Here is a 25,479-nt window from a genome sequence, read left to right as displayed (position 1 = left end):
TACAGTTAGGGGTTTAAAAGGTTAAAGGATGATATTTTATTAAAATTAAAATCCACGTCATTATGTTTATATTATGATATGAGATTACCTTTGTTACCGTTATCACTTCAGGTCGGATCCCTCCACTCGATAAAGATGAACAAAGATATTTCATTCCTCTTTCTTCGCTCATTTACAGTATAGATAGAATATACATGATCACTCTCTTGCGAGCAAGTACGAGAGTATCACCCCTTAATATCAGACCAGCCCGACTTGTTAGCAATCTCATAAAAATGTCAAGCGTTTCCGACTTTGTCAAAGCCGCCGAACGAGCTGATCCAACTTTGGCCGGATCAAACGAAAAGGACAAAGCTGAAATTGTAAAACTCAGCGCTGAAACCGAAGGTTATGTCAAGGATCTCTGGGTACGTTAGCTTGAGGCTGTCTCTTCGGCATATCATAAGCTGATCTACCATTCCAGGCTCTTAACGAGAAGCTTACACCACTTACATACCTCTATTCCAACTCACCTTCTTCAGCAGATGTATCGTTATACGCTCATCTCCACCCTACACTGGTGAGTTTGACCTGATAGCTCCTCAGTCACTGCCTATGCGTACAGCTATTTAAACGAAACTTATTTCTGGCCTGCTCGCAACCTAGATATCTGCTCCTTCTACTCAACACCCTGAAAAACCATCTTTACTTCGATATTTCCTTCAAATTCAATCACTAGAATCAGTAAAATCCGCTCAAAAGGAATTACCAAACTCCTTCCCCTCGTTAGATATTGACTTATCTTCTCTTGCTGTACCTGAGAGGAAAGCACCTCCACCAAAGGTCAAAAAAGATAAGAAACCTGCTGCCGCTACTGCTGGAGGAGTCACAGAGACAGTCACAAATGCCGTGAATGCTGCTGCTTCGACCGCTAGTGCCGCTGTCAGTGCTGCTACTGAAACAGCTGTTAATGCCGCTTCGGCAGTTAAAGATGCAGTAGTAGGTGGTTCTGCACCTGTTGAAGGTGGTAAAAAGAAGGAAAAGAAAGAGAAGAAAGAGAAAGCACCTAAACCTGCTGCTGTCAAAGAGGAACCAACGGGTCCATTGCCTTCAATGATAGATATGCGAGTTGGAAAAGTCCTTGACGGTGAGTTGATGGGTATTGCATAGTCCTCTGTGAAACTATATGCGTCTGATACTCATACTGGACTGCGAAATAGTTAAACGACACCCTGACGCAGATAGTTTATATGTTGAATCTATCGATGTAGGAGAAGAAGAGCCTCGTACTGTATGTTCGGGTTTAGTTAAATACATGTCAGAGGACCAAATCAGAGGAGCTACTATCGTTGTGATCGTGAGTCTCCCCGAGTGTCAAAAAACCAAATTCGGGCATGCTGATTTATATTGTGATGGGCAGTGTAACCTGAAACCAGTGACTATGAGAGGAGTCAAATCATTCGCAATGCTTCTATGTGCTTCATCGAAAGACGGTAAAGATACACCTGGAGGAATTGAATTCGTTTTACCTCCTGAAGGATCTCAACCTGGTGAAAGGATCTACTTTGAGGGTGATAAATACGAGAGTAAGTCTATGCTTTCGTTGGCAAACACTGTATTACTAAATTGACCAAATTCGCTTGATTTGATGTAGACGCTAAACCAGAAGCTCAACTCAATCCAAAGAAAAAAGTTTTCGAGACTATTCAACCTGGGTTCATCACTCTCGATACGAAAGAAGCAGCATGGATTGATCCTGAAACTAAAGAGGTACATAAGATTAGAACTAAAGATGGTGTATTGAAAACTAGTACTTTGATCGGAGCAAGTTTATCATAGATCAGGTATGAATTATTGATGAAACTGCAATGAATTGAAGCGATGCAATACGATAAGACAATGCATAGACCGAAATGTGCTATTGTAATGCGAGTAAACATGAGATATAAAAGGAGAAAAACTAATCTGAGATTCATTGATAGTCCTCTCAAGCGATAAATAACGATGTGGATATCAATTTATGCTTACAATACACTCGACTAATGTATATAAAAAGCTTCCTCAAAGCTTGTATCCAATTATCTATTTTAGCTATCCATCTTCCACTCACACCATATTTCTGATTTCTTATTCAATCAAACCTTCTAAATCCTCCTTTTTACTCAAAACACCACTTTTAATGAATTTTTTACCTTTTACCCAATCTAATCCTTCTCCTGAATAAGAAACATTAGGTGTAACTTCAATTTCAATATTTTCATTATCAAAAATTGCACCATTAAATAATAACCAACGTTTTTGTTGAGCTAATAAATCTTTACGTGAAGTTTCAGGACAATCTGCTTTTGATCCAGGTGAATTTTTTAAAGGAGAAAATTCTTCTTGTCGTGAAACTTCAAAAACTGCTAAATCATTTATAAAAGGAAAAACATCAAAAATAAATAATTCTAATTTCATTCCATTTATTTCATTTGGTTTAAAAATTTCACCTGTTTTTAAATTTATTGTTTGAATTTTTTTTCTTGCAATATGATAAGACATTTTATTTTCAATTAATTCAATTTTTTCTAAAAAATTTCTATTATAAAAATGATTTGCAATATTTGCTGCTTTAAATAATAATTCTCCTTCTCCTCCATTTTCATTATTTGGTTTTTTTAATTCTGATTTTTCTTTTGATAATTCACTATATTCAATTACAGTAAATGTTTTTCCTTTTAAAGCTAATATACCAACTGATTCATTTGGAATTGTTTTTTTAACTACTTTTGCACCTGCTTGAGATTGTTTTGAAAGACAATATCCAATAAATACTGGATCTGCTACTTTTACTAAACAATTATCAACGCAATAAGCATGAATATATTCAATTCCATTTGATTTCATATCGGATAAAACGGTTCGTGAATCGTTTGAAGATAGTGGTCGACGTAATGCAGCGTAAAGACCTCCATTTCCATCTGGAGCGACTGAGAGAGAAGAAGGGGTTGATAAAAGAAGTTTTCCATCTTCGCTGAGAGCTGGTAGTACGCCTGAATAGTTGTGAGATTGTCATAAGTAAATTGTATAGACTCGGTGATTGGGTCAATATCCAATGTGAACTTTGTGACCCCACTCACCCTGCTCGAAGAAAATCACATCATCCTTATTCAAACCAAAAAAATCTTTCTCCTTGAAATATTTCTCCGTCTCTCCCCTGGTAGGACCAGAAGTCATAACATACCATTTAATTCTAACTTCTCCTTCCTTTTTGCCAGCTTTCTCCGAAGCAATTTTAGCAAGTTTTCCAATACGTTCACCTTGATATTCAAAAAGACTCTTTTTAGATGGTAAATTAATATCATACATTCCTTTAGGTAAAGAACTACCTAATCTAGTCCCTTGTCCACCAGCTAATAATAAAACAGCAACTTGATTTTTAGAAATTGCTTCTAATCCTAATTTTCTCCATTTAGATTCTTCAATTGGATTATTAATAATAGTTGCACATGCTTCCTCAGGTAAAGGTGAAATTTCTTCATGATCATTAGGAAGAGTTTGAGATCCATCTGCTAAAATTGCATTTTTATATATCCTATTAACTCGATGAATATCAATTTCATCTAATTGTTTAAGTAAATTATTTTGTTCGGAAGTAGATAATTTATCGAAAAAAGTAAATACATGTGATTGACCTGCTTCTTCATATGTAGCTTTCACTCTTTCGAGCAAAGAATCTTTTTTAGAAGGTGAATTGTTACCGTTAGCACCGTTGATTTGGATGGGTAGGGACGACATTGTGTTAATTATCTATGTGGAGAGGTGAGTCTGATATGCAAAATTGGGTGAAATGTGTATATGTATAGTTAATATAGCGATGTATAATGCTGTGGCTGTGACGTGTTATACTTCTGAGATCTAGGATCCAAAATTATGAGATGAAAATGATCGTCGTCTTATCCGTTTGACACTAGCGTTTCTATGCCTTTTGAGAAGAAGTATTACACAGAGAATAATGAGTTGAAATGGTGGCGATACCGATGATATCGGATGTTTAAAAGGTTCTTTTGTAAAGACGGAATAGCAAGAAGATTTGTGTTCCAAATAAGCTGATTCACCATAAAAGGAGTTGTTTAACTAAAGTTCAACAAAATATTGAGATGTCACTTTGTGTTCTAGGGAAACGTGTTTGTCGAGGACGGGTCCGACTCGGTCTGGTCCGATCAAAGCGGTTTTATTTGGTAGCTAGAAAGGGCCAGACAACAAAAATTCCGATTCGCTATGTAGGTGATAATCAATCGAAACGACAACAGGTATTTGTTGAAGAGGTGTCTAACAATTGAAACATGCGACACGTAGAAAGGGGAAAGGCAAGGCCGGTTATTTCGTTGAATTGAGAAAGCTTAAATATGACGCACTTGTAAATGTTTGACCTGGGCTCAAGCAAAAGCAAATTCAATTCATTCAATGCATTCACATACACGTTTCACATCGTTGGCAGCATCCTGAATTAATCAAAGACTTGTCTCACAATATATCGTCTTCTTCTCATCGGTACATGGACAGATAACACCAAGATTTCAATACCATGCTGAATTCCCCACTTACATCCCCACTTTGGGCTCTTCTGGCATTTCCGATTTTACTCCGCTTATTGAGATCGAAACCTTTACCTTCTCGAGAAACAATTATTTCGCCTTCTGAAGAAAGAGTTGTTCTTCTCGGAGCAAGTTCTGGAGTAGGTCGGGATCTCGCTCTAGCTTATGCTAAGAGGGGTGCAAAGGTGTAGGTCTATCTTCATCTTTATTTCCCGGCTGACTCGGAATGATATCTGACATATTTTCTGACCGGATAGCTGCATTGTAGCTCGACGAGCAGATGCTTTAGAAAAGGTCAAAATACAATGTATAGATCTCGGTATTCCTCAGGATAATATTTTGGTAGTCCCAGCAGATATAACTAGTACCGAGGATCTCATAAATGTCAGAGAGACGGTCAGGAAGGGTGCGCTTAATTCATCTTCATGATTCTCATTCTCCAATTAGCTCACACTATAAATTTACGTATAGAATGGGGTGGTCTAGATACACTCCATATATTAGCTGGATTACCTTCAACCTCAATCTTAATGGAATTAGCAGGTATAAAGTTAAATCGACAAGATGTAGACCGACCGCCTTCTAACGCTCCGCTCTCTTTCTCAGCTATTGGACCAGATCAAGAGGGTTTGAATAAAGTAGCTACCGAAGCTAGAGCTTTAAGCGAAGTGAACTACATTGGAACGATATTGGCTTTGACATGTTTCGTATGTTCTTTCCTTCTTTTTCTCATTCTTCCTCGATAAGATGACTGATATACCGCGCTCTGGTAGTTACCACTACTCGCATCAACCTCAAAATCTCCAGCACTTCATCATCTCTCCTCAGTCGCAGCCACTGTTCCTGCACCCCATCGAGTGATATATGCAGCTACAAAAGCTGCAGGTCTTATGGCTGTTGAAAGTTGTAGAGTTGAATGTGAAGGTTCTGGCGTAAGGTTTTTCTGTAAGTAAATAATCATCTGAAAAAAATCAGTAAAGATGTTATTTGACGGGTGAAATTCTGTAGCCTTCTGTCCTGGTACGATTGATAATGAATTTCGATTGAAAACCGCTACATCACAAACGGGTGGTAGAGATGAAACGAAATTACCTATAAAACATAAATGGGAAAAATTATTATTATCCCCACAGAGAGGTATGTTTCTGATATCTTGGATTCATTCGAATATAAAGCTGATTGTATGATTCAATAGTGGTTGACTTAATCCTATACAACCTTTCGCTTTCACCTAAACCACAACCATTAATTCCTTATCCACCTTTTTCATGGATAAAATACTTTAGTCTTCCTCCTAAACACCTTGTTCATGCTCCATGGCAGTATCGTTTAGCAATGATGGTAAGAGATACACCTATAGGCTGGCTTTACATAGAACCTGGAGCAAGAAGGAAATACGGTTTGATTGGGAAGCCCTGAATCACTTATTCACAAGTGCTACATATTATAGGCCACATGCCATAGTGGCGTACTTTATGCCCGAGGCGGAACATATAGCTCAGCAAGGGGGGAAAGAGCGAGATAATTGTATATATGACTTATGTTGCTGTCACTTGTATGTAAATCATGTACACACACGTTGGAACTTTAAGCAATGTGGCGGACTTGTAAAGCAGAGTATTCAAAGGAATTTGCATCCCTCTGCATTCTTTATTCCAAATCACTCAGCTATTGCTATCATATTCAATTGTAGACAGCTCATTAACCTAAATCGTCTCAACAGATGATGTGCTACATTTGATCTAGTCCCATTTCGCGATTGAAAGGTCCAGTGTCATCAATTATCACCGACAAATTGCTCCTTTCTTCTTCAGACTCTTCCTCCTCCGTTTCTCCCTCCAGTGACTAGATGATACAGCCTTTTTTCGGCTGATTCAGGTGATTGGAGCTTTCGTATATCGGTTGATTATGCTAGATTCTGATTACGTAATTCGCTACGTGCTTGATTCTGGAGAGGGGGGTTCGATTCCCTCAAGCTCCTTTTAACTTTCTTTGTTTTTGCGCTTTGAATAATTCATCGTTGTGACCTCCACATTGATGATCTTCTCGGGTTATTTTCGAAGAGCTTTTTGTAGATTACATTTGTTATATCTTTCCGTATAATTCCTATTTCCTCATCCTAAATTTCGAAACAGACTTGACATATTCAAACAAGATGGTTCGACCTTCTTTCTCTTTAGGTTTTATTGCAAATTCAATTATTCGATCAACACAAAGAGTTAAAAAACAACCTATTCCATTTGAATTACAACAAGAACAATTATTAAATCAAAAAGCTGCAAAATGTATATTACTTCATGATTTACCACGTACAGTATTACCAAGTGATATTGAAAGAGTTTTAAAAAATTCAGGAGCAGTTGATGATAGTTTTTCATCATCTTCAAGTAAGTTTAATGTATTTAAAGCATATTTCGGGAAAAAAAAAGAAAAAAAAAAAAAGCTCATTATTAAGTTGAAAAAAATAAAAATAAAATAGTAACTACACTTCCACCTTCTTTACCAAAATCACCTTCTTTATATCGTACAGTACATATAACATTATCAAATCATAAAAAAGCAATTGATTTAATAAATTCATTAAATTCTAAACCAATTTTTACTACTACTACTACTTCTTCTTCTTCAACAACAGAAAATAGAATAAAACGTCAAGCTCAATTAACACATTTAAATTCAAATTTATGGATTTCAAATATCTTATTAAAAACTCTTCAATTCGATAAAGATAAAAACAATTTTAATAATAATAAAGAATTTGAAAATACTTTTACAGCTGAATGGTGTTTAAAATCTGGTTTAAGAGGTAGAAGAGTAATTTTAAAAGGTTTACCAAATAATATCAAAATAAATCAAGTTAAAAAATTAGGTAAAGATTGTGGAATATTAGATGAATTTGAAGGTTGTTTAAAATTACCTTCGTAAGTTTGTTTTCAATATTAATTCAATTTCAATTAAATGAGAATTTTAATATTGAAGAGAACTGATTTTTTACCCTCCCCCTTCCACACCCCTTCAGAAGTCGTCAGAGTCAAGTATCAACATATTGTTTAACTACTCAAACAATTAATGATGCTCATAGATTAGCAAGAAAATTACATATGAAATGGTATAAAGTAGATTTGTATGATCAACAATGGTTAATGCGTGCTCATGTACATTATTAAATAATGCATAATCATCATCACAACTTCAATATATACAACAACTAGACAGGGGTAACAGATTACCTATCTCCCTCTTGACCCATCGCTCGCTCTACAAAGTCTCTCTAACATTTCTTCTATCCTCTTTTGTCGCTTCTCAATTCCTTCCAAACGCTTATCCATACCTATTTCCAATTGTCTATCTTCTTCCGGTCGATTAAGCTGCATAGCTTCAACTTGACTTGCTTTGAGTATATTCGGTCGAGGTGATTTAGGTCCCGTATTGATGAATGAACCAGAGGCGGAAGGAAGACGAAGTTGAGAAGAAGGGCTACCTGATCTCGTGGGTGGAGTGGTAGATCCAGTAGATGCCGAAGGCGGATTGAGCGAGGACGAAGAAGGTGATCGAGGGAATCGAACAGATCGAGTGGTGGAGCTTGGGCGAGGCGTGGTTGAAGGTGAAGGCGAATCCTTTCGCAAGTCTAAATCTGGCAATGGGAGTGAAACGTCTGAATGAGCTTGATCTTCCTTCTGATCAAACGTTGACGTGCTCGAGCTCCCCTTTGACATACTCGGAGTGGGAGGCGCAAACAAATTAGGCATTGCTTTGCCTTTTGATACCGTCGGCGTAGGGGTAATTGATCCTTCAGACGCAGTCGAATCCACAAGACTCTTTGACGTAACACCACTGAAGGAAGCTTGTCGACTTTCTATGATAGGCGATATAGCAGGTCTACCCAAAGCAAGATTTGATTTATTCAATCGAGAAGCTACTTTTTGACCTAAATCATCACCCTTCAAGGGCGATTCAGCGATCCGCTCAGATGGAAGAGGGGCTTTGGGAGGCGATTTAGCATTTTGCGAGGGTTGGAGTGACGATTTACGCCTGTGTGGACCTAACATCGAACTCAAAGCAGGATGAGAAGTACTAAGTGCCATCGAATTCTTTCTACCATGATGATACAGTCTATCATTCTCCGGCGAAGCCATCATGAACAGCTGAGCGAGGGGACTGGGGCCATGTATTTGCATAGAGCTGTTCCGTCGGGGTCTTGTGACCTGTCCTTGAGCTTGCTGGGCGGTTGATTGATATCTCGGGCGAATCTCAATATTCGGCGACTTTGGTTGAGAAGGCATTGAACTTGTTCGTCGCCTCGCTGGGGGTCGGGGTGAAGGAACACCTTCTGAAGGGGGCTTTCCACTTTCAATATTATGTTCCAATGCAGAAGGCGAAGAGGTCATTCCAGTATCAGGAAACATCAGGTTCGTTGGGGTTGCACCGCTGAGTGGTGTTGAACTCTCCTTTTTGCCTAGACGAAGAGTCTGACCCTCGTCATCGGAAGAAGTTGGTGTTGAGTCAATAGGAGGTGGTAGAGCGAAATCCGATTCTTCGAAAACGTCGTCATCCCATCCGCTGTAGAAATCTCCTACTTCCCGCTCGATCTCGAAGACCGTTTCAATATCATGTCGACTGCCAAAAGTATCAAATCCGGCTGTGAAACAACACCATTCAGCTTTATAGCCTAAGCTGTCCGGGATCCAACATACCTGCTGCTTTGATCCGTCTGGGCAGATTACCCACATATCGCTCGGCAAAGTCACCAAACTGCTCCATCAAAGTCTGTTCACGGTAAGACTGTCGTTCGTAAAGCGCGATGGTCAGAAGGACAGGCACACTTGTTACTCGAATCATTGTGACTGTTGCAAGGGGTGGTCAGATTTGTAAGAGCCTTTTCGTCAAGGCGCGGCTCACCATTGACCTTGTGGAACCACCTGGGGCCTAGGATATAGCTCATTGGCCACATGACAACGACAGCAACGAGATTGAAGGGCAATTGGTAGCTGAACACAGCGTCTGTAAAGAGTGGAACATTGAGCCTTGTGAATCAAGCCGCTATCTACTCCAAATGAGGAACTTACCTGCTTTTACACCTTCTAAAGTTGACACAGCTTTCCTGAACATCGACTATACACTCTGGATCAGCTTTGAGGAGTACGATTCCACGGGAAATTTATTGCTTACCTCGGCCGCGGCATCTGCATTAATAGTTGCAAAGGTGTTACCGAGGATCGCGACCAAAACAGTCAACAGAAGGGTATTCGATAGAAGCGCGTATGAAATCATCAAGACGGGCCCGAGGAATGGGTGAAACACATCTGTGTATGGGAATGAGCTTAGCCGATTATACGGTATCCAAGGATAACTCACGAGCATGTTCAAATCCTGATGCGTCTAATCCGAAATATACTTCCAATAACCACCATCCGATTTGCGATAATGCGAATTTCCCTTGTCCGAGAGTGAAAAGTGCGTACAAAAAGCCTACACGTAGGACGAGTAATTCAGCCAAGACTTTCTTTCCAGAAACAAGTTGTTATAAGTATAACTTACCGAGAAAGCAGAAAAAACCGACGCTCATTAGGACTGTTGCGATTCGTCAGCTGTTATATCACAATTGATTCCACAGAGACTCTGCCAGACTTACAGAAAAATTCAGTCAACATGGATCTGATACTCAAAACCATCAGATTGTTCGCCAGAGTCACGAAAGCCAGTCGAGGGAAGATCAAAACGGCACCTATCGACACAATACTCGTCAGCTTATAGTGCCGCAGTTTGCAATAGTGAATGCGAAGGACTTACCAATAGCTAGCCAGTCTGAGCCTAAATCCAATGCACTTTTATCATGATAGTGAAATCCGTATGTTCTTGCTCCGAGATATACCGCATATATGACCATGAACACCAAGTCGAATCCATTCACCAGACTACTGCTAAATACCTTCAATCCATGCTCTCGAATAGCAGCTAACTTGTCCAAAGAAAAGGCTATCACCCTATCATTAGCTTGTCATCGTACATTACGAAGCGCTGAATCAGCCAACCTAGCGCGTAGATGATGAAAGCCAATTCCCTTCCGTTCAGCTTGTCTTCTTGTAACCCTTCGATAGCTACTATGTAAAGCGTGAAGAGGATCAAGAAGTTAATATATTCAAGCATTGATCGGACCCGCGGTACCTTTAGCCTATTCATCGTTTTAATCACTATGTAGGTTGAAATATCCATTATAAGTATGCGCCTTGCACTCACCGATAATGGTCCAATAAAGGTGCTTTGTGTGGATTATACATCTGTATAGGTTTCTTTTTGTAATTCTGCAAAACTCAACCTGATTTTCAGCTTCCTCAACCGTACAGATAGGATCCCCGTGGGCAGACAACTCACATCTGCTATCAAAGCATGGGCATTCAAAGCGGAATATATGATTTTACCTGTCCAAATTCCCTCTAATCAAGGTAAGAGTATCAGCTTTGCCTTGACATGCCGGCGATGTGATGTAGAGTCGATTAGAGAAGGAGAGAGGCCTACACTCACCGATAACTTTTTGACATGATGGACTTCTTATAAATCTTTTCGACCCACTAATGATAGCCATCTATCTCGTGTTTCAGTATAACTTATTATTCATTTAAGCGCATCATTAACTCACTTCTAACGCATTCCCACCTTGAGTTATCAATTCATCATCACCTTCTTCTTTTGCTCTTTCCAGTACTTCCTGAGAAGCACCTTGAAAAAGTGCCCAGGGAGTCAAAAGAACAGTTGCAAGGGGTAAAGATCTTTCAGACCATCCTCCTATACGAAAAATTGAAATTTATCAATCATCTAAGAATTTTCAACAGATCAAAGAAGGAAGGAAAGCTTACTTAATACTCTTATAGATAAAATTTCACATAAATTTGCTCTTGCAGTTGATAATGTAGAAATTGAAAGTTGATTTGAATCACTTGTAAATTGTACTTTATTAAGTAATAAACAAAATACTATATCAAATAGATTTAAATAAAGTATTTGTCAGTTGTCGATTTACTATTTGAGACAACAAAATGTTATTTACCTGTAGCTTGATTTTGTAATTCTAGGTATTTTTCCGTTAAAGGTCTAAAAATGATTCAACTATTAGAATAAAAAATTCCTTTTTTTTTTTTAATCTTCAAATTATACATAGCATCATATATTCACCTAACTATTGTATATGTTGATTCTGGAGCTAATAATTGTTCATAAGTCAAAGGTGCATCTATTAAATGTCATTACCCTTAACTCAGCTTTATACGTTTTATGTTCACTTGTAGAAATCATTTACGAACCGATATGAGCCATAATATCAACCCTTATTAAATGAATTAAAGGATAAACTTGTGTCTATAAATCAAAAGATCTTCTAAGCTTAATGATCTATATGATCTGACTATATTTCTCGCTAAATCACTAACCTCGCTGAGGATTTTCGAAGAAGGACATCCTGCCGAGTTTGGTCCTAAAAGGGGTGTAGCTTCTCCAGGTGTATAAGCCATGATGATTCTCTTTTGATCTCCGTCAGCTCTACAAGAAGATAGCCTCAAATCCTTCGGACTGGACAAATGATCTATGTACAGGCAGACATCATGTAGAATCTTTGAAAGAGAGGAGAAGGTTTTGGTCAGAACTATAAGAGATGTCAAAGGTATATCAAAATAAATAGATAAGAATGACGTTTTAGGATGAATCTCAACTTTTATGAGCTCAGGCGCGATTTATGACATCTTTCCATCGGAACAAACATCATTTCATATTGTGTGATATATATATAAAGTAAAGTAAAAGTAATCAAAACTATAATGCATATAATCACATCAAACTAATCATATACAAAGAAGACCCATAAACACATGACAGGCAATGAAACCCATCCCAAATTCATTATCATCAATTGACACTCGCCGTTTTCATCAATATTCATCCGGAGCAACGAATCTCAATCTCGTATTATTCGCAGTTCTAACCAACACACCCATATTTTCATACTATCATAATTAAATCATAAATTCATTAGAATGAGAATTTCCTTCAGATAAAACCAGAACAATCTCGCTCACCTCAAGTACAGTATCCATAAATTGAGTTTCTGTAAATCCTTTAGCTAAAACTCTATTTCGTACTTCATTCATACCTAATTCTTCTAATTCTTCTTCATCTTCATAATCTTCATCTTCTTCCCTTTCTCTATCTCTTGCAGATATAGTAGCCATATCTTTAATCAGTCTAAATATCTTAGAAGTATCCGTTAAATCTTCACCTAATCCTCTTGAAGCAGCATGTTCATATAATGAAGCTTTTGAAACATCCATAAGTCTTAAAGCTTCATCAACATCACCTTGTCCTACTATATTATCTTGTCTTAGTCTAGCTAAAGCTTGAGATAATCTTAATACAGCTAACAAAGTTCTAGCAGAAACATAACTATAATTCTTATCTTCCAATTCATCTTCTTTTTGTTGTTTTCTCATTTGAACATAACTAGAAACGATATATTCTGACATTTGTTGAGGTACAGTAGGTCTAATTCTTCTACACGATGCTATATAATGTCTCATGAGTGTAGGTTCGACAGGTTCAAAGTCTAATTGAGGGTGTGTATTGTGCATATGCACATAAGTAACGTGTTGAGCCAACCTTTCATCATCTTCCCTTGATGGAGTATCAAGTATCAAGAACAAAACGTCGAATCTTGATAACAATGCTGCTGGAAGGTTGATATTCTCCACTGGTGATATCTTTGGATTGTATCGTCCATATAACGGGTTCGCAGCTGCTAAGATCGATGTTCTGGCATTGAGAGTAGTCGTTATACCAGCTTTCGAGATGGAGATAGTTTGTTGTTCCATCACTTCGTGAATCGCTGTTCGATCCGATTCGTCCATCTTATCAAATTCATCGATACAGCAGATACCGTTATCAGCAAGTACCAATGCACCACCCTCTACAGTACATTGCGTCAGCTCAACTCCATGCCTTCTATTTGCATAGCCGTAGGACGTTCCGGCTTACCCAAAACCATTTCATCCGTCACAGGGTCTCTCATGACTGCTGCTGTCAAACCTACACCAGATGAACCTCTACCTGTAGTGTATACACCACGAGGAGCAACTTTGGTAATATATTTTAAAAGTTGGGATTTAGCTACACCGGGATCACCCATAAGACAAACATTGATATCTCCTCTAATTTTCATACCATCTCCCACAGTTTTAGTCACACCTCCAATCAAAAGTAAAAGTAAAGCTTTTTTAACATCTTCGTGACCGTAAATTTCAGGTGCTATTGAATTAGCTAATCTAGAGTAAAGATTTCCATCTTCTTTCAGTTCTTCAATCTGTAATTGTAATTCAGGTGTTAATTCCATATTATGATATTGTTTTTTCAATTGATGCACATTCATAGCTTCTAAGAAAGTATCTTGAAGTAATCCTGCTCTTATAGCTCTAAATCCAGTATAAGGTGTAGGTAAAAAGATTCCTCCAACATGAATAACATCTCCAGGATTTACTGATCGAGTTAATGATCCATATAAGTGAATAGTCATTGATCTTGGTATATGTCCTACAGGTACTTGATCTGCCATTTCTTGAATTTTAACTTCTTGGAATGGTCTGAATCTACTTGCTCGAGTTTGCATATGTAATTGACCTTTAGTTTGATTTTGCGTACATTCCGCCGAAGGACAAACTGTTAATGGAGTAAAAGCTTTTTGAGCGACTTCTTGGAAAATCTCATTACCACATGAATCACATGTATAAGCGTTAACCAAAAGTAGAGGTTTAACTTCTGAAACTCGAGTGACAATACCTCGAACGGTAATCAGGTGACCTAGATGTGCACCTCTTACCGCTCGAACGGCGAGCACTTCGCCATTTCGTAAAGGCTTAAAGTAAAGGTTACTACGAAAGGCTACCTTCAGCTGAAATCTTACAAAGACATGCTGATATACGACTCACTATCTCCTCATCAATTCAGGTGGAAACATTCCTCCATCTTCATTTCTTTCTCCATTTTGAACTTGTTCATTCATTTCTCTACGTTGTTGCATGATCAGATCTAATACATCAGAAGTATGATCTAAATCATGATCCGCTTCAGGCATAATTTTATCCACTACATCACAAAATAATTGAATATATCTTCTAGTATTTCGAGTAATATTGTATAATAAAGTATGATCATTGCTAAACTATTTTTTTTGATATGCAAGAAATTTCTATCAGTCTTTAATTTCTCGACTATACATTCATCCCCAGAAAAAGGCAAATGTGACTCACATTTTTAATATCTTGTAGATCTATTACAATTTCTTCTGTTTGCCTATTAGCTACTTTTCTTAATTTTTTAATATATTTAGCTTTTGATCTTGATCTATCTCTAACATTTAAATCAGACATATTATCTGCTAAATCATTTTCATCTTCTTGATCATCTTCTTCTTCGTTTAAATCTTCATCTTCTGCTAATTCATCATCATCTGAAGGTATAATACGTCTACTACTTCTAGGTGGTGAAACATAAGAAGTTAAAAATTCGCGAATTCGTTCTTAATATCGAAGATCATTCATCAGTATACTTAAAAAGTTTTTCTTAACGAATTGAACTAAACAGACTCACCTGTTTCTTCTTCATAATTGATCTGTTCAAATTGAATTGAATCTCAATATTTAATCTATGAAAGTATACTAATTTGAACTCACGTTGATAGAAGCTACCGGTAATACTCCAACAGCAGGAGCAGCCATATTGAGTGATTACTTGAAAGGTTTCACGCGTCGTCAGGCGAGTTTTGTGGGAAGAGGATGAGATTCAGACACTTTTAATATGACGAAGTGCACAAGACTGTATCAATGATGAGGTATAGCTATATGAAAATATATTGGTAAAATGTAATGTTCTTATCGATGAAGGAACGTGAAGAAGCATAAAATGGCTGGTTGGGCGGGAATTTTGACGCGTCTTTTCTATAAGTTTACTAATGTAATGTGCGGAATCAAATTCAGGTTAAGACGCGTTTGTGGCGTTGTTGAACTGGCAGTACAAAGTGGACAAAGTGGACAAAGTGGACAAAGTGACATTATTGAAGAAGAAAGCATGAACATAGTGAATTTATAGGTTCATTCCGGACACTGATTGTAAGGAACTCTTGACTATACACAAGTTTCAGATATTATATGCATTTATGGACCTTATTCATACCCATGTCGATCTAATTCACAGTAGGCAGTTGAACACCCGACAAATTAGGAGTACGAGATTCAGAAGGAATAGATAAAGAACCTTCACCTTCATCACTTTTATTATCAGAAGTTATAATTTCTTCAGTGACTACTATTTCATGAGTATGATCTAAAGCAGAAACTACTATCCAAGTTGGAATTATAGCAATTAAAAGTATACCAAAATTTAAACCTATACTAACGAAATGATTTACTTGAGCTTGTGATTGCAATGCCCATGCAACTGTTTGACCTAATGCTTCTAAACCTCTAAGAATACCTGTATGATGAGATAAAGAAGTAAGATCGGCTAAAGTAATTAAAAAAAACCATACAAATCATTAATTTCGGGTAATTCTTTTTCGTTGAGGGGGGGGGGAAAGAAGCTTTTTGTCAAAAATCAAAGATGACTTACTAGTATATTGACCTACTATCCAATAACAAAATTGTTGAAAAGCTTGACCTGTAAAAGTCCAGAAAAATACTAAAGCATATGCTGAACCGAATCCACCTTTAAACCAATCAAATACAGGTGGATTATCGTAAAATCTTTTTTGTAAAATGATTGCCCAGATCCATGTTCCACATAACATAATGACAATTACAGCCTAAATCGTAGTCCCGTTGATTAGTCCACAATAATACCGAATAAAGTGTAATAGAACTATACATACAAAAGCGGTTCTAGCTCTGGTTCTGATGAATATAGATTGTCTATCAAGGAAAGAACCAATTATGAATGAACTGAAGATACCGGCGAAAGGAGTAAAGAATGAAGAGAAAGCTCGAGATCGGACGGTCTGTTGTATCGTTCATTCGAATTCATTAGCATCAACTCTACGAAATTGAAAAGTGTTGGCCGAGCCGGAAGAGAAAACGACGACTCACGAAGTAGCTGGTTAGCCAAGTACTAACGAAGGGGTTATAAAAGTAACTGATGAAGAATGCTGGTACTAATAGTAAGATTCTTCGAGAAATTGCTAATCTTCCTACAGCTTGTAATTCCGCCCCCCAACTAGCATGTTTGTGAACTACTACTCTAGTACCATCTTTTCTCCATACTTTGTGAGCTGGACTCAAGCACAAAGCAATGGGTAAACCGAGACACATTAAAACGATGAATACGATGTAAGTGGCAGACCTACCGGACCACTAATTTAGTTTGACTAGCAAAGGAATTTATCATATTAGACTCACCCTACAGATCCGGCTGTCTCCCTATTGGCGTTTAATCCCAGTGTGATTGCTCCTCCAATTATAGGTCCAGATGCTTTAGCAGTTTGCCAACATGCTAAATAAAATCCTCTTTCTCTTGGACTAGGATAACCGATAATAATTGCTGCTTCACTACAACAAATCTCGAATTTAGTTTTATTTTCCTTTGAATATGAAGTGTTAGAATATAAACTATTCAAAGAGACTTACGCTGCCCAGAAGAACCCGGCTGAGATACCACAACAAACACTTCCAAAAATCATAAACCATGTTGTAGCTGTTTTGTTATTGGTATATAAACCTGCTCCATAAAGAGGATATCCGATAGCTCTACAATAAGAACAACAGATGAGCTATGACCGAATGATCTCGCAAATAGCGAGAAGTCGAGAGATGATGCAAAACAATCCAATTACTCACCCAATGGCTAAACCCCAATTCAATCCTATTCGATTGTTAATTGCACCGGCAAGTATACAAAACACAGCGAAGAGGGCATATAGAATAGCATTAGCTGCTGATACAGCGAATGGTTCAGCCGCACCACCCGCTCCTAGACCACCAAGGGCATCCCACCTGGTATTACACGGTGATCAGCGACGGATACAGTGGTAAAGATGTGAGAGATAGATGACTTACATCCCAGGTGCAGTAAAGGAAACACCAGCAGCTATAGCAATTTGGAATGGGACCGAACGATAGACTGAAATTGATTTTAGTATGAGTATGCATATTTCCATGTTGACTCGACGAGGGTGGACCACTCACATGATTTCTTTTGGTGATTGACACCATTGTCTTCTGTTATAGACATATTAAGTTTATTATGAAGTAGCCGCCAATTTACGTATGTCAGTGTATTCTACAGTTTAAAAGGTATAGTATTACACTTTCTCATGGACGATGTGGGCTTTTGTATATATATATACATACAAATATATATATATGACTATATCATAATCCTAACTACATGTAAATCATCATTCTTCTTCAGAAATGATTTTTCGGATTTTTCTAAATTTGGGCACGCCATCGATTGCAATATGAATAATGATTTTTCCATATATATATGCCTATATGTAGCTATATAAGCTTCTTTTGTAATTCGAATTCATATAAGTCGTGATTGAATAAAGCTCGCTTGGCATTTTGGGAATTTGCTTGGAAATAAACCCGAATTCGAGAAGAGAACCAAATAAAAATGAAAAAACAAATTCTCCTAGCGAGAATTTAAAACCGCGTGGTCCGTACTTAGCGAATTCTTTTAATTTACGGCATTTCTCTTATGCTCCATATATCTGTTGTGTAGAAAAGAAGAAGTTGAAATAATCCATAACGTAGCTTCTTGGCAATGATCTGCGATTACACCATATCCGCTTTGTTCGGCCAATCTATTCATATAGTCCATCAAAACTGTTGTGGTATCGAATATCGGCGATGTATCATTAAGTACAGGCACAACACACATCATGTGAGGATACTGATCTTTGGCGATAATCATATAAAATTAATCACGACAAATTTCAACATGTTCCAGCTAGACAATTTTAGCCAGACAATTTTGCAATCCAATCCCATAATTGCCACAACCTCAACTTATTTCTGTAGGCCAAGAGCTCGAGAAAGTCCATAAAAACCGATATATTTTCTGACCGGGGTTAACATGTTGTTTAGTTGTACCGCTTGTCATAGTTTGTTATTGTCGTTGTCGGTCTTAACTACTGTATAGTAATTTGTTTACCCGGATGACGTATAGCTTGTACTTGGTGATGGTAATCATGAAAGAAATTGTACAAGCCAGGGCTTCGTGAGACTGACAATTAGCCTTATTATTTGCAAATGAGTAAGTATTAGTCAAACATACCACATTCGAAAGCAGCACAGGAGTGAGCAGCATTATATCATAAGTAAGCGGTCCACAATATACCAAGTGCTCCAATGAAAATCATCATCGCGACACCAGCAATTTTTTGGGACAAGATCAAGCCATTTCGGGCATTGAGAGGTTTGCATAGCATGATTCATGGCCCACATACAAGGTGATGAGTGCGAGTTATCGCTCAAGAAGGCGTTTTTCGTTACTACTACATACTCCTGTTACTATGGATTCAATCTTGTGAACTCGTAAAGTGCGTTCATATGACATCTTTGCCCCTTGCAAGAAGAAACTCAATTACCATGCATGATGGTTTATTTAAAGGCAGAAAGACAAACAGAACTATGCCTTTCATAATCGATCAAGGGATTCATCATTTAAGGTGGAGGCGATTCCTAAGCCGTACTCGTAAATGTCAATCCTCGCGTCATTAACATGAATGATCATCTTTAACTACATATTTATTAATTACTTGAATTTAATCTTACTTAACTTCTAGTATTTACATTAAAATATAATCATCTAGTAACAAAATCTTTTCTATTTCGCAATTAGATTTTAATTGAATTTTAATTGAAAAAAAAAAACAAAAGATGATACACGCAGTTTTAATTTTTAATACACATGGTAAACCAAGATTATCAAAATTCTTTACACCAATAATACCATTAATTCAACAATCATTAATTTCACAAATTTTTAATTTAATTTCAGATCGTCAAATTGGTTTATGTAATTTTTTAGATGCACCTGAATTAAAATTTCCAACTCCAATAAATTCAAATTCAATTTTAAAAGAAGAAGAAGAAGATGATACTAGAATAATTTATAGACATTATGCAACTTTATATTTTGTGTAAGTTAAAAAAGTTTTTCCATAATTTGTTTTGAAAATATAACCCCACAGTGAAAGATGAATTAATATTTGTTTTTCCGAAATGTTTAAAAGATTTGTTGTAGATGGTGCAGAATCTGAACTTGGTATACTTGATTTAATTCAAGTTTTCGTTGAAAGTTTAGATAGATCTTTTGAAAATGTTTGTGAATTAGATTTAATTTTTCATTTTGATGAGGTAAATTAAATTTTACAATTCAATAAATTAATTTTGGAATAACTGATTTTCAAAATAGGTACATCATGTTTTATCAGAAATTATTCAAGGTGGTTTAGTATTAGAAACTAATATAAATGAAATTTCATCTTGTGGTTAGTATAAAATTCAATTTCTCAAAAAAAAACCAAAAAAAAAACAAAAAACATCCGTTCGAAAATCCAATTTTTTTACAATCAATTTAAATCTTATGCTAATTCATTTTTAAACTTTACAGTACAAGCAGCTTCACGTAATCGAAAAGCATCTGCATCATCATCTAATCCACTTATACCGTCTGTTTTAGCGGTACCTGGAGGAGGAAGAAGTTCAAATCGTAATGGAAGTGCAGACGGTGCTAGGAAATGGTTAGCAGCAATAGGTGTATAAAAGTAATTTGAATAAATTGTATGAAATACAGAACGAGACCAAGTTGTACATTATACATTATGTTACATATAAAGAGCACTGATAAGACATAATCAAGATACAGAAATTAACATTTTGACACATGACGTATAACGTTAAATTACACTTTCCAATACCAAGCGGGACCATAAGGAGAATGTTCAGCTCTTGAAGCATCAGACCAAATCTATAATACCCTTATTAGTCAATTGGATCAATTATCATTCGAAAAATTGTAATATATGACTTACTCCGAAGAAACCCCTCTTTGAACCTCTACCACCAACTTGAACACACTCAAGTCTCCATCTATCTTGACCTCTATATCTTATTATCATTGTCCATCTTACTTGAGGAGGATCATCAAAAGTTAAAGTAACCATACCTCTAATTGCATTTTGAGGTAAAGTTGGTGTTAATTGATCTCCACCTGGATAAGGAGTTGATGATCCATGAAAATAAATTGGTGGTAATAAATTTGATTTTGGTAAATCAGTTTCAATTGAAGGAAGTGGATTTCTTCGATCTCGTTGTTCAAATTCATGATTTTCACATCTTGTTGATCTTTTTCCATCAGCATTTGGATCAGTACAAATTTTAAGTTCAAGTTTCATAAGATCTCCTAATGCTTCATGATATGTTGATAAATCAATATTTTGAGGTCTACCAATATGTATACCCAATTGTTCATGATTCATCATTGCCCAATCTGAATAACTACAGGTTTTTTTTTTTCCTTCTAAATTAGCTCTTGAAAGTTTTTTAATGTGTTTTATATTATCAACTCACTCCATAAAAGCATAACATCCACACCATGATCCTTCAACACCTGCCCAATCCCAAATATCGTCCTCGGTTAGATTATCCGGCCGTCGAAGATCATCATATCCCCATCCTCTAACTGGCTCAATCCCATGCGACATAGGTTGAACAGCTGGAAGCCATGCATCAGGCTCCGTATCAATGATCTCTTGGGCATTGCACACTAAGTCTTCCTGTCAATTATCAAAACTATAAGACTTCTTCATATCAGTCACTCACTCATTACCGAGCTAATAGCGTCCACTAACGCCCAATCTACTTTCCCGTCTTCCGTGAATGGTCCATAATCATTATTCTCCTGATAATTAGCTGCATTATATACGGACTCTCTAACATGACCTCTCCATTCTCTATCTCTACTTGATTCGTCATTATACATGGGAGGAATGAGACAATGTAATCGCGATATCGTAGGATCAACCGGCTTCCTGTTCACACGTTTAGGAAATGGAATCGGTTGTTTGGTATCGGGTAAAGATGATGACGGAAGGAAGTAATTGCGTTCGTATATTGATTTAAACAGTGCTGAGCTAAGCCATTTCGAGAGAAGGGGAGAATTGAAAGAATCTTCGGATTCACTGGAATTAGTGGTGGGTTGAAGAGCAGGAAGATCAAGATACATTTCCAGTAGAGTCGAGATAATCAGCTCCGAATGTCCATTCTAAATATTCATTAAAATCAGCTCTCATTCTTATGGTCTGAAAGCGATCGATGCGAAGATATTCAATGGATTAGTCAAGAAAACTTACTGCTTCTTCGGAATTATCCACATTTCCATGTTGAAATAATTTACCAACAAGCTCTCTATCTTGCACCCTCTTCTTCCAATCTATATTGCTTGACAATTTGATTGACGTATACGTTCCCGTCAATCGCGGATCATCGTAATGTTCAAGATATATATTACGCCAGAGCGATTGATCATTATCCTAACGTCAGATATCAATCTGAGATCAGTTTTAATACAAAAGGTAATTGATTGGTAAAAACTCACACCATATATTATTGATCTTAATTCCCTACACACTTTCGCAACTTTAGCGATAGTTTGAACTTGATCTCCTCCTGATACAGATAAGACTTTCTGTATGATCTAGATAATAGAATTTATGTCAGTTGGTGTCAACGTACAAAACCATTAATGTGATGAGAAGGTGTAAAGGAATGAATGATGAAATGGTGAAAGAATATTCTTAACATAATATAACTCACCTCAGATGGCGCTCTCAATAATGGTGATTGCAATTGTGGTGTAAAAGGTGATAAAAAGGTAGAAGATGTATTAGCTGTAGGTAGGTCATTCATTGATGTTGTATCTGATAATGGAGTCAGTGGTGTTGATGCAGGTGATATACTCCTTGGTCTTGAAGATGATGCGATATTTGTAAGTGGTGGAGGTGTTGATATCGATGTCGATGTCGATGCTGTTGTTGATGATGAAGAACCACTTTGATTATTGTGAGTGATTGGACATCCCGATAGTCGGTCTATAACTGATCGTGACATTTCGCTCTATTCTATAGATGTTGAAAAGTGGTGATAAACTAATTACAATATAAGATGAATCAAGATGATATAGGATGATCGGCGTAATAATCAGATAACTAATTGCATAGTCAATCAAGGTCGGGCATTACCGGGCATCTTTCATCACGTCACTTTTAAAATCATTCATAATGTTCATATGCAATGCAATAATATACAATTACAAATACGAATATAAATGCAATTCATCCTTTCCCTGCTTTTATCTCGACGGACAGAACAAGAACAAGTTTGTCTATGTACACAACTAGAATCAAATCAATCCTCCTCTATCTACTGTACTCCTAGTCATATACATGATAGGTGCATCATAAACCTCCCTCAACTCTCGGATGACTGCGCTCATCCATTTACCTATCAAGAGTTTTAACATCGTCTCCCAGCCAGGACTTTGCTTAGCTATAATCATAGGATCAAACTCTATCTTGTCTTCTATTTTTGTTACAGAAGTAGTAGCAATGCTGCCTGTACTGACTGAAAGTGAGGTATCTATCGATGGTCTTGGGCGAGCGGACGTTAGTTTTGATGGAATCGAGGGTACTGGTAAATTGGTGATTGGAAGTTGTATTGGAAGTTGATATCGGTGTTTGAGAGCGCTACAAATGGTAAATCAGTAAACTATATCTACGTACATCTTCAAGAAGCGCAATTTGCATAATGCAGGTCGAAAAGGTAACTTACGCTGCGAAGCAAGTCAAATTCCCGACCTTCCTAAAAGTCCATTCTTTTTCTTGTTTTCCTTCTTCCCGACTACCACCTTTAGTAGGAGTCGTGTGATCACTTGATATTGATATTGATGAGGAGAGTGTATCGTGTACATCTTCATCAGGGATGAAACCCCAGGGCTTGGTTGATTTCAGCAATGATGAATTATAGGCATGAATCAATATGTATCCGTCACTACAAATTCTCTACCATCAGCCCTGTAGTCATTGGCACGAATAGACGATGTTCAGGCACAAGAGAGAAGGTGACATACGATAAGCGGGATAAGAGAGTAAAATCAAAATTGTCGGATGTTGTCGATGGTAATGGCAAAGTCAGATCGAGGGGTAGATTCGATAACAAGAATGAATGTAGTTGTTCTGCAATAAGTACATTAGTCAACCGCGGATATTGAGCTCGATCATATGGATAAAATTGGACTTACCTAATTGACTTCCTTCCCAAGAGTCTTTGGCCCAATCCTCCAATTCTTTCTTTCCATCTTCATGTGTGAAGACGAAAAGCTGCTCAACAACTCCAACCCATTTTCCCATTCCTTCTCTCGTACCTCTAGCTTCTTTTTCCCATGAATTATCATCCAAGTCCTTATATTCTCTTTGTTCACTCAGAATTCTATCTTCCCAATTAGTCAGATGACTTGTATCTTCAGAATTAGTAGCTAAATTATTCGGGTTATACAATTCATCTTCTTCTGAATCGTAATTATCCGGTTCAATAAAAATGCCACTCCCACTCCCATTTCCACTTCCACTGCCCGAAATTTCGTCAGTACCAGGAGAAAAAGGTCTATCCTCAGTTGGAGATTTAGACCTATCTGATACTCTTAAACTTTCTTCTAATTCTCTAAGTTGGGTAAGAACTTCTAAAGCTGCTTTTCGAAGTTCACTTAAAAGATCCCCTTTAAAGCCTCTTGTTTTGCGTTCTGTCATAATGGCTGAATTAGGATTTGAAACAGTACGTAATGGTACGCCTGTAGGTCTTGATGGAGTACTTAAACTTGATCTTATCTTCCCAGCACCTCCTAATCTAGATTGTAAGATGCCTGATCTCGAAGACGTCGGATTAGAAGAATTATGCGATATCGATAAAGCCAAGAATCGAATTCTCCTTATAGATTGAGCAGTCTTCACAAGAGCACTTTGTATATCCTCAGACGTTCTGTTTTCACCATGTGCTTCGTCGTCTCCATCAAAGTTGATAGGGAAATACAAACTCTTACTTGAAGGTAGTCCACTAGAATTTGAATTCACCGCTGAACTTGGAGAAAGGGGTAATGATAATCCCCATATACCTCTAACATCATCAATTATGCTCTTTGCTTCTCTTCTAGCATCTTCAATATCAATTCTAGGTAAATCAATATTCTTATGTGGATGTGGTCTTCTTCTATCACTAAGTGAAGAAGGCGGACGATTCTCTTCTCCTTCCAGATCTTCACCCAAAATGCCCAAAGAAGATTTCCCTTTTATACCTATACCAGCTCCAGGTCTATGCTCTACTTTACCGCCACTTGCGAAATGCATTTGCAAGTCTTTGATAGAACCTAACATTTGTACTGATTCTCTTTTAGCCGCTGATTTTGATATATGTCGATATTTGGGATTTCGTAAAGGTTGAAGTGATGGTTGAGTAAAGGATGAGGATGAGGAGGAGGAAGTAGGTGAGTTGTTCGTGTTGTCCATGGTCAGATCAAGTAAATTTTGTAGTAGGCTGAAAATGAACTGAGATTGCAAAAGCAAAAGAGTGTTTTTTCCACTTGCGCGTCGATGACCTCTTTTAAACTGATCAATGAAAAGAGACTCAAAGGATAAAGTGGAGCCAGATCGACTTGAAGAATTTTGTTGAATTGCAGTGTATATAAGATTAATGGTTGTTCCAAAGTCGTGCCAGTCAATATCAATAGTGATTAGGGAAGATGATTTTTGATTTCACCTCGACGCGCTCGAACCTCGACTGTTGGTTACGTATCATTACGTTATCTTATTTGATTTTACTTTTTATCGTAGAGTTCC

General features: G+C 37.2%; 10 protein-coding genes across 10 annotated transcripts; 4 read left to right on the top strand and 6 right to left on the bottom strand.

Annotated features, from left to right (window-relative positions):
• Positions 1 to 275: 275 nt before the first annotated feature.
• On the top strand, positions 276 to 1,818 carry I206_106864 (methionine-tRNA ligase, beta subunit; the record flags this gene model as incomplete). Its single annotated transcript, XM_019157310.1, has 6 exons — positions 276 to 407; positions 464 to 559; positions 646 to 1,126; positions 1,200 to 1,336; positions 1,400 to 1,565; positions 1,634 to 1,818. 6 exons carry the CDS (start codon positions 276 to 278, stop codon positions 1,816 to 1,818), a joined length of 1,197 nt encoding a protein of 398 aa, XP_019010028.1.
• Positions 1,819 to 2,106: 288 nt separating this feature from the next.
• On the bottom strand, positions 2,107 to 3,756 carry I206_106863 (uncharacterized protein; the record flags this gene model as incomplete). Its single annotated transcript, XM_019157311.1, has 2 exons — positions 2,107 to 3,011; positions 3,099 to 3,756. The coding sequence occupies 2 exons, from the start codon at positions 3,754 to 3,756 to the stop codon at positions 2,107 to 2,109; spliced, it is 1,563 nt and encodes a 520-aa protein (XP_019010029.1).
• Positions 3,757 to 4,546: 790 nt separating this feature from the next.
• Positions 4,547 to 5,975, top strand: I206_106862 (uncharacterized protein; the record flags this gene model as incomplete). Its single annotated transcript, XM_019157312.1, has 6 exons — positions 4,547 to 4,743; positions 4,814 to 4,962; positions 5,028 to 5,263; positions 5,330 to 5,501; positions 5,565 to 5,693; positions 5,752 to 5,975. The coding sequence occupies 6 exons, from the start codon at positions 4,547 to 4,549 to the stop codon at positions 5,973 to 5,975; spliced, it is 1,107 nt and encodes a 368-aa protein (XP_019010030.1).
• Positions 5,976 to 6,711: 736 nt separating this feature from the next.
• I206_106861 (uncharacterized protein) lies at positions 6,712 to 7,723 on the top strand (the record flags this gene model as incomplete). Its single annotated transcript, XM_019157313.1, has 3 exons — positions 6,712 to 6,943; positions 7,036 to 7,477; positions 7,576 to 7,723. 3 exons carry the CDS (start codon positions 6,712 to 6,714, stop codon positions 7,721 to 7,723), a joined length of 822 nt encoding a protein of 273 aa, XP_019010031.1.
• A 63-nt stretch (positions 7,724 to 7,786) lies between these two features.
• On the bottom strand, positions 7,787 to 12,061 carry I206_106860 (uncharacterized protein; the record flags this gene model as incomplete). The annotated part of the gene is made up of 19 exons (XM_070203418.1): positions 7,787 to 9,195; positions 9,251 to 9,400; positions 9,456 to 9,557; positions 9,623 to 9,668; positions 9,726 to 9,859; positions 9,912 to 10,025; positions 10,095 to 10,127; positions 10,189 to 10,281; positions 10,347 to 10,532; positions 10,589 to 10,728; positions 10,794 to 10,858; positions 10,929 to 10,990; positions 11,079 to 11,139; positions 11,194 to 11,339; positions 11,411 to 11,527; positions 11,602 to 11,645; positions 11,727 to 11,784; positions 11,855 to 11,909; positions 11,981 to 12,061. 19 exons carry the CDS (start codon positions 12,059 to 12,061, stop codon positions 7,787 to 7,789), a joined length of 3,096 nt encoding a protein of 1,031 aa, XP_070059519.1.
• Positions 12,062 to 12,475: 414 nt separating this feature from the next.
• Positions 12,476 to 15,310, bottom strand: I206_106859 (uncharacterized protein; the record flags this gene model as incomplete). Its single annotated transcript, XM_019157315.1, has 7 exons — positions 12,476 to 12,550; positions 12,623 to 13,506; positions 13,575 to 14,464; positions 14,522 to 14,754; positions 14,843 to 15,111; positions 15,183 to 15,204; positions 15,266 to 15,310. The coding sequence occupies 7 exons, from the start codon at positions 15,308 to 15,310 to the stop codon at positions 12,476 to 12,478; spliced, it is 2,418 nt and encodes an 805-aa protein (XP_019010033.1).
• A 464-nt stretch (positions 15,311 to 15,774) lies between these two features.
• I206_106858 (uncharacterized protein) lies at positions 15,775 to 17,813 on the bottom strand (the record flags this gene model as incomplete). The annotated part of the gene is made up of 9 exons (XM_019157316.2): positions 15,775 to 16,094; positions 16,200 to 16,392; positions 16,459 to 16,584; positions 16,673 to 16,925; positions 16,982 to 17,131; positions 17,210 to 17,329; positions 17,420 to 17,575; positions 17,639 to 17,702; positions 17,768 to 17,813. 9 exons carry the CDS (start codon positions 17,811 to 17,813, stop codon positions 15,775 to 15,777), a joined length of 1,428 nt encoding a protein of 475 aa, XP_019010034.2.
• Positions 17,814 to 19,468: 1,655 nt separating this feature from the next.
• Positions 19,469 to 20,356, top strand: I206_106857 (uncharacterized protein; the record flags this gene model as incomplete). The annotated part of the gene is made up of 4 exons (XM_019157317.1): positions 19,469 to 19,731; positions 19,825 to 19,948; positions 20,007 to 20,082; positions 20,205 to 20,356. 4 exons carry the CDS (start codon positions 19,469 to 19,471, stop codon positions 20,354 to 20,356), a joined length of 615 nt encoding a protein of 204 aa, XP_019010035.1.
• Positions 20,357 to 20,495: 139 nt separating this feature from the next.
• Positions 20,496 to 22,702, bottom strand: I206_106856 (uncharacterized protein; the record flags this gene model as incomplete). Its single annotated transcript, XM_070203417.1, has 7 exons — positions 20,496 to 20,561; positions 20,626 to 21,091; positions 21,164 to 21,369; positions 21,423 to 21,857; positions 21,946 to 22,125; positions 22,191 to 22,289; positions 22,409 to 22,702. 7 exons carry the CDS (start codon positions 22,700 to 22,702, stop codon positions 20,496 to 20,498), a joined length of 1,746 nt encoding a protein of 581 aa, XP_070059518.1.
• Positions 22,703 to 22,994: 292 nt separating this feature from the next.
• I206_106855 (uncharacterized protein) lies at positions 22,995 to 25,149 on the bottom strand (the record flags this gene model as incomplete). The annotated part of the gene is made up of 4 exons (XM_019157319.1): positions 22,995 to 23,337; positions 23,423 to 23,641; positions 23,721 to 23,826; positions 23,892 to 25,149. The coding sequence occupies 4 exons, from the start codon at positions 25,147 to 25,149 to the stop codon at positions 22,995 to 22,997; spliced, it is 1,926 nt and encodes a 641-aa protein (XP_019010037.1).
• Positions 25,150 to 25,479: the final 330 nt, after the last annotated feature.

The sequence above is a fragment of the Kwoniella pini genome, chromosome 10, assembly GCF_000512605.2.
Source record: "Kwoniella pini CBS 10737 chromosome 10, complete sequence".
Classification (NCBI taxonomy): domain Eukaryota; kingdom Fungi; phylum Basidiomycota; class Tremellomycetes; order Tremellales; family Cryptococcaceae; genus Kwoniella; species Kwoniella pini.
The sequence above is the reverse complement of the archived record's forward strand: the minus strand, read 5'-3'. Positions and strand labels throughout refer to the sequence as shown.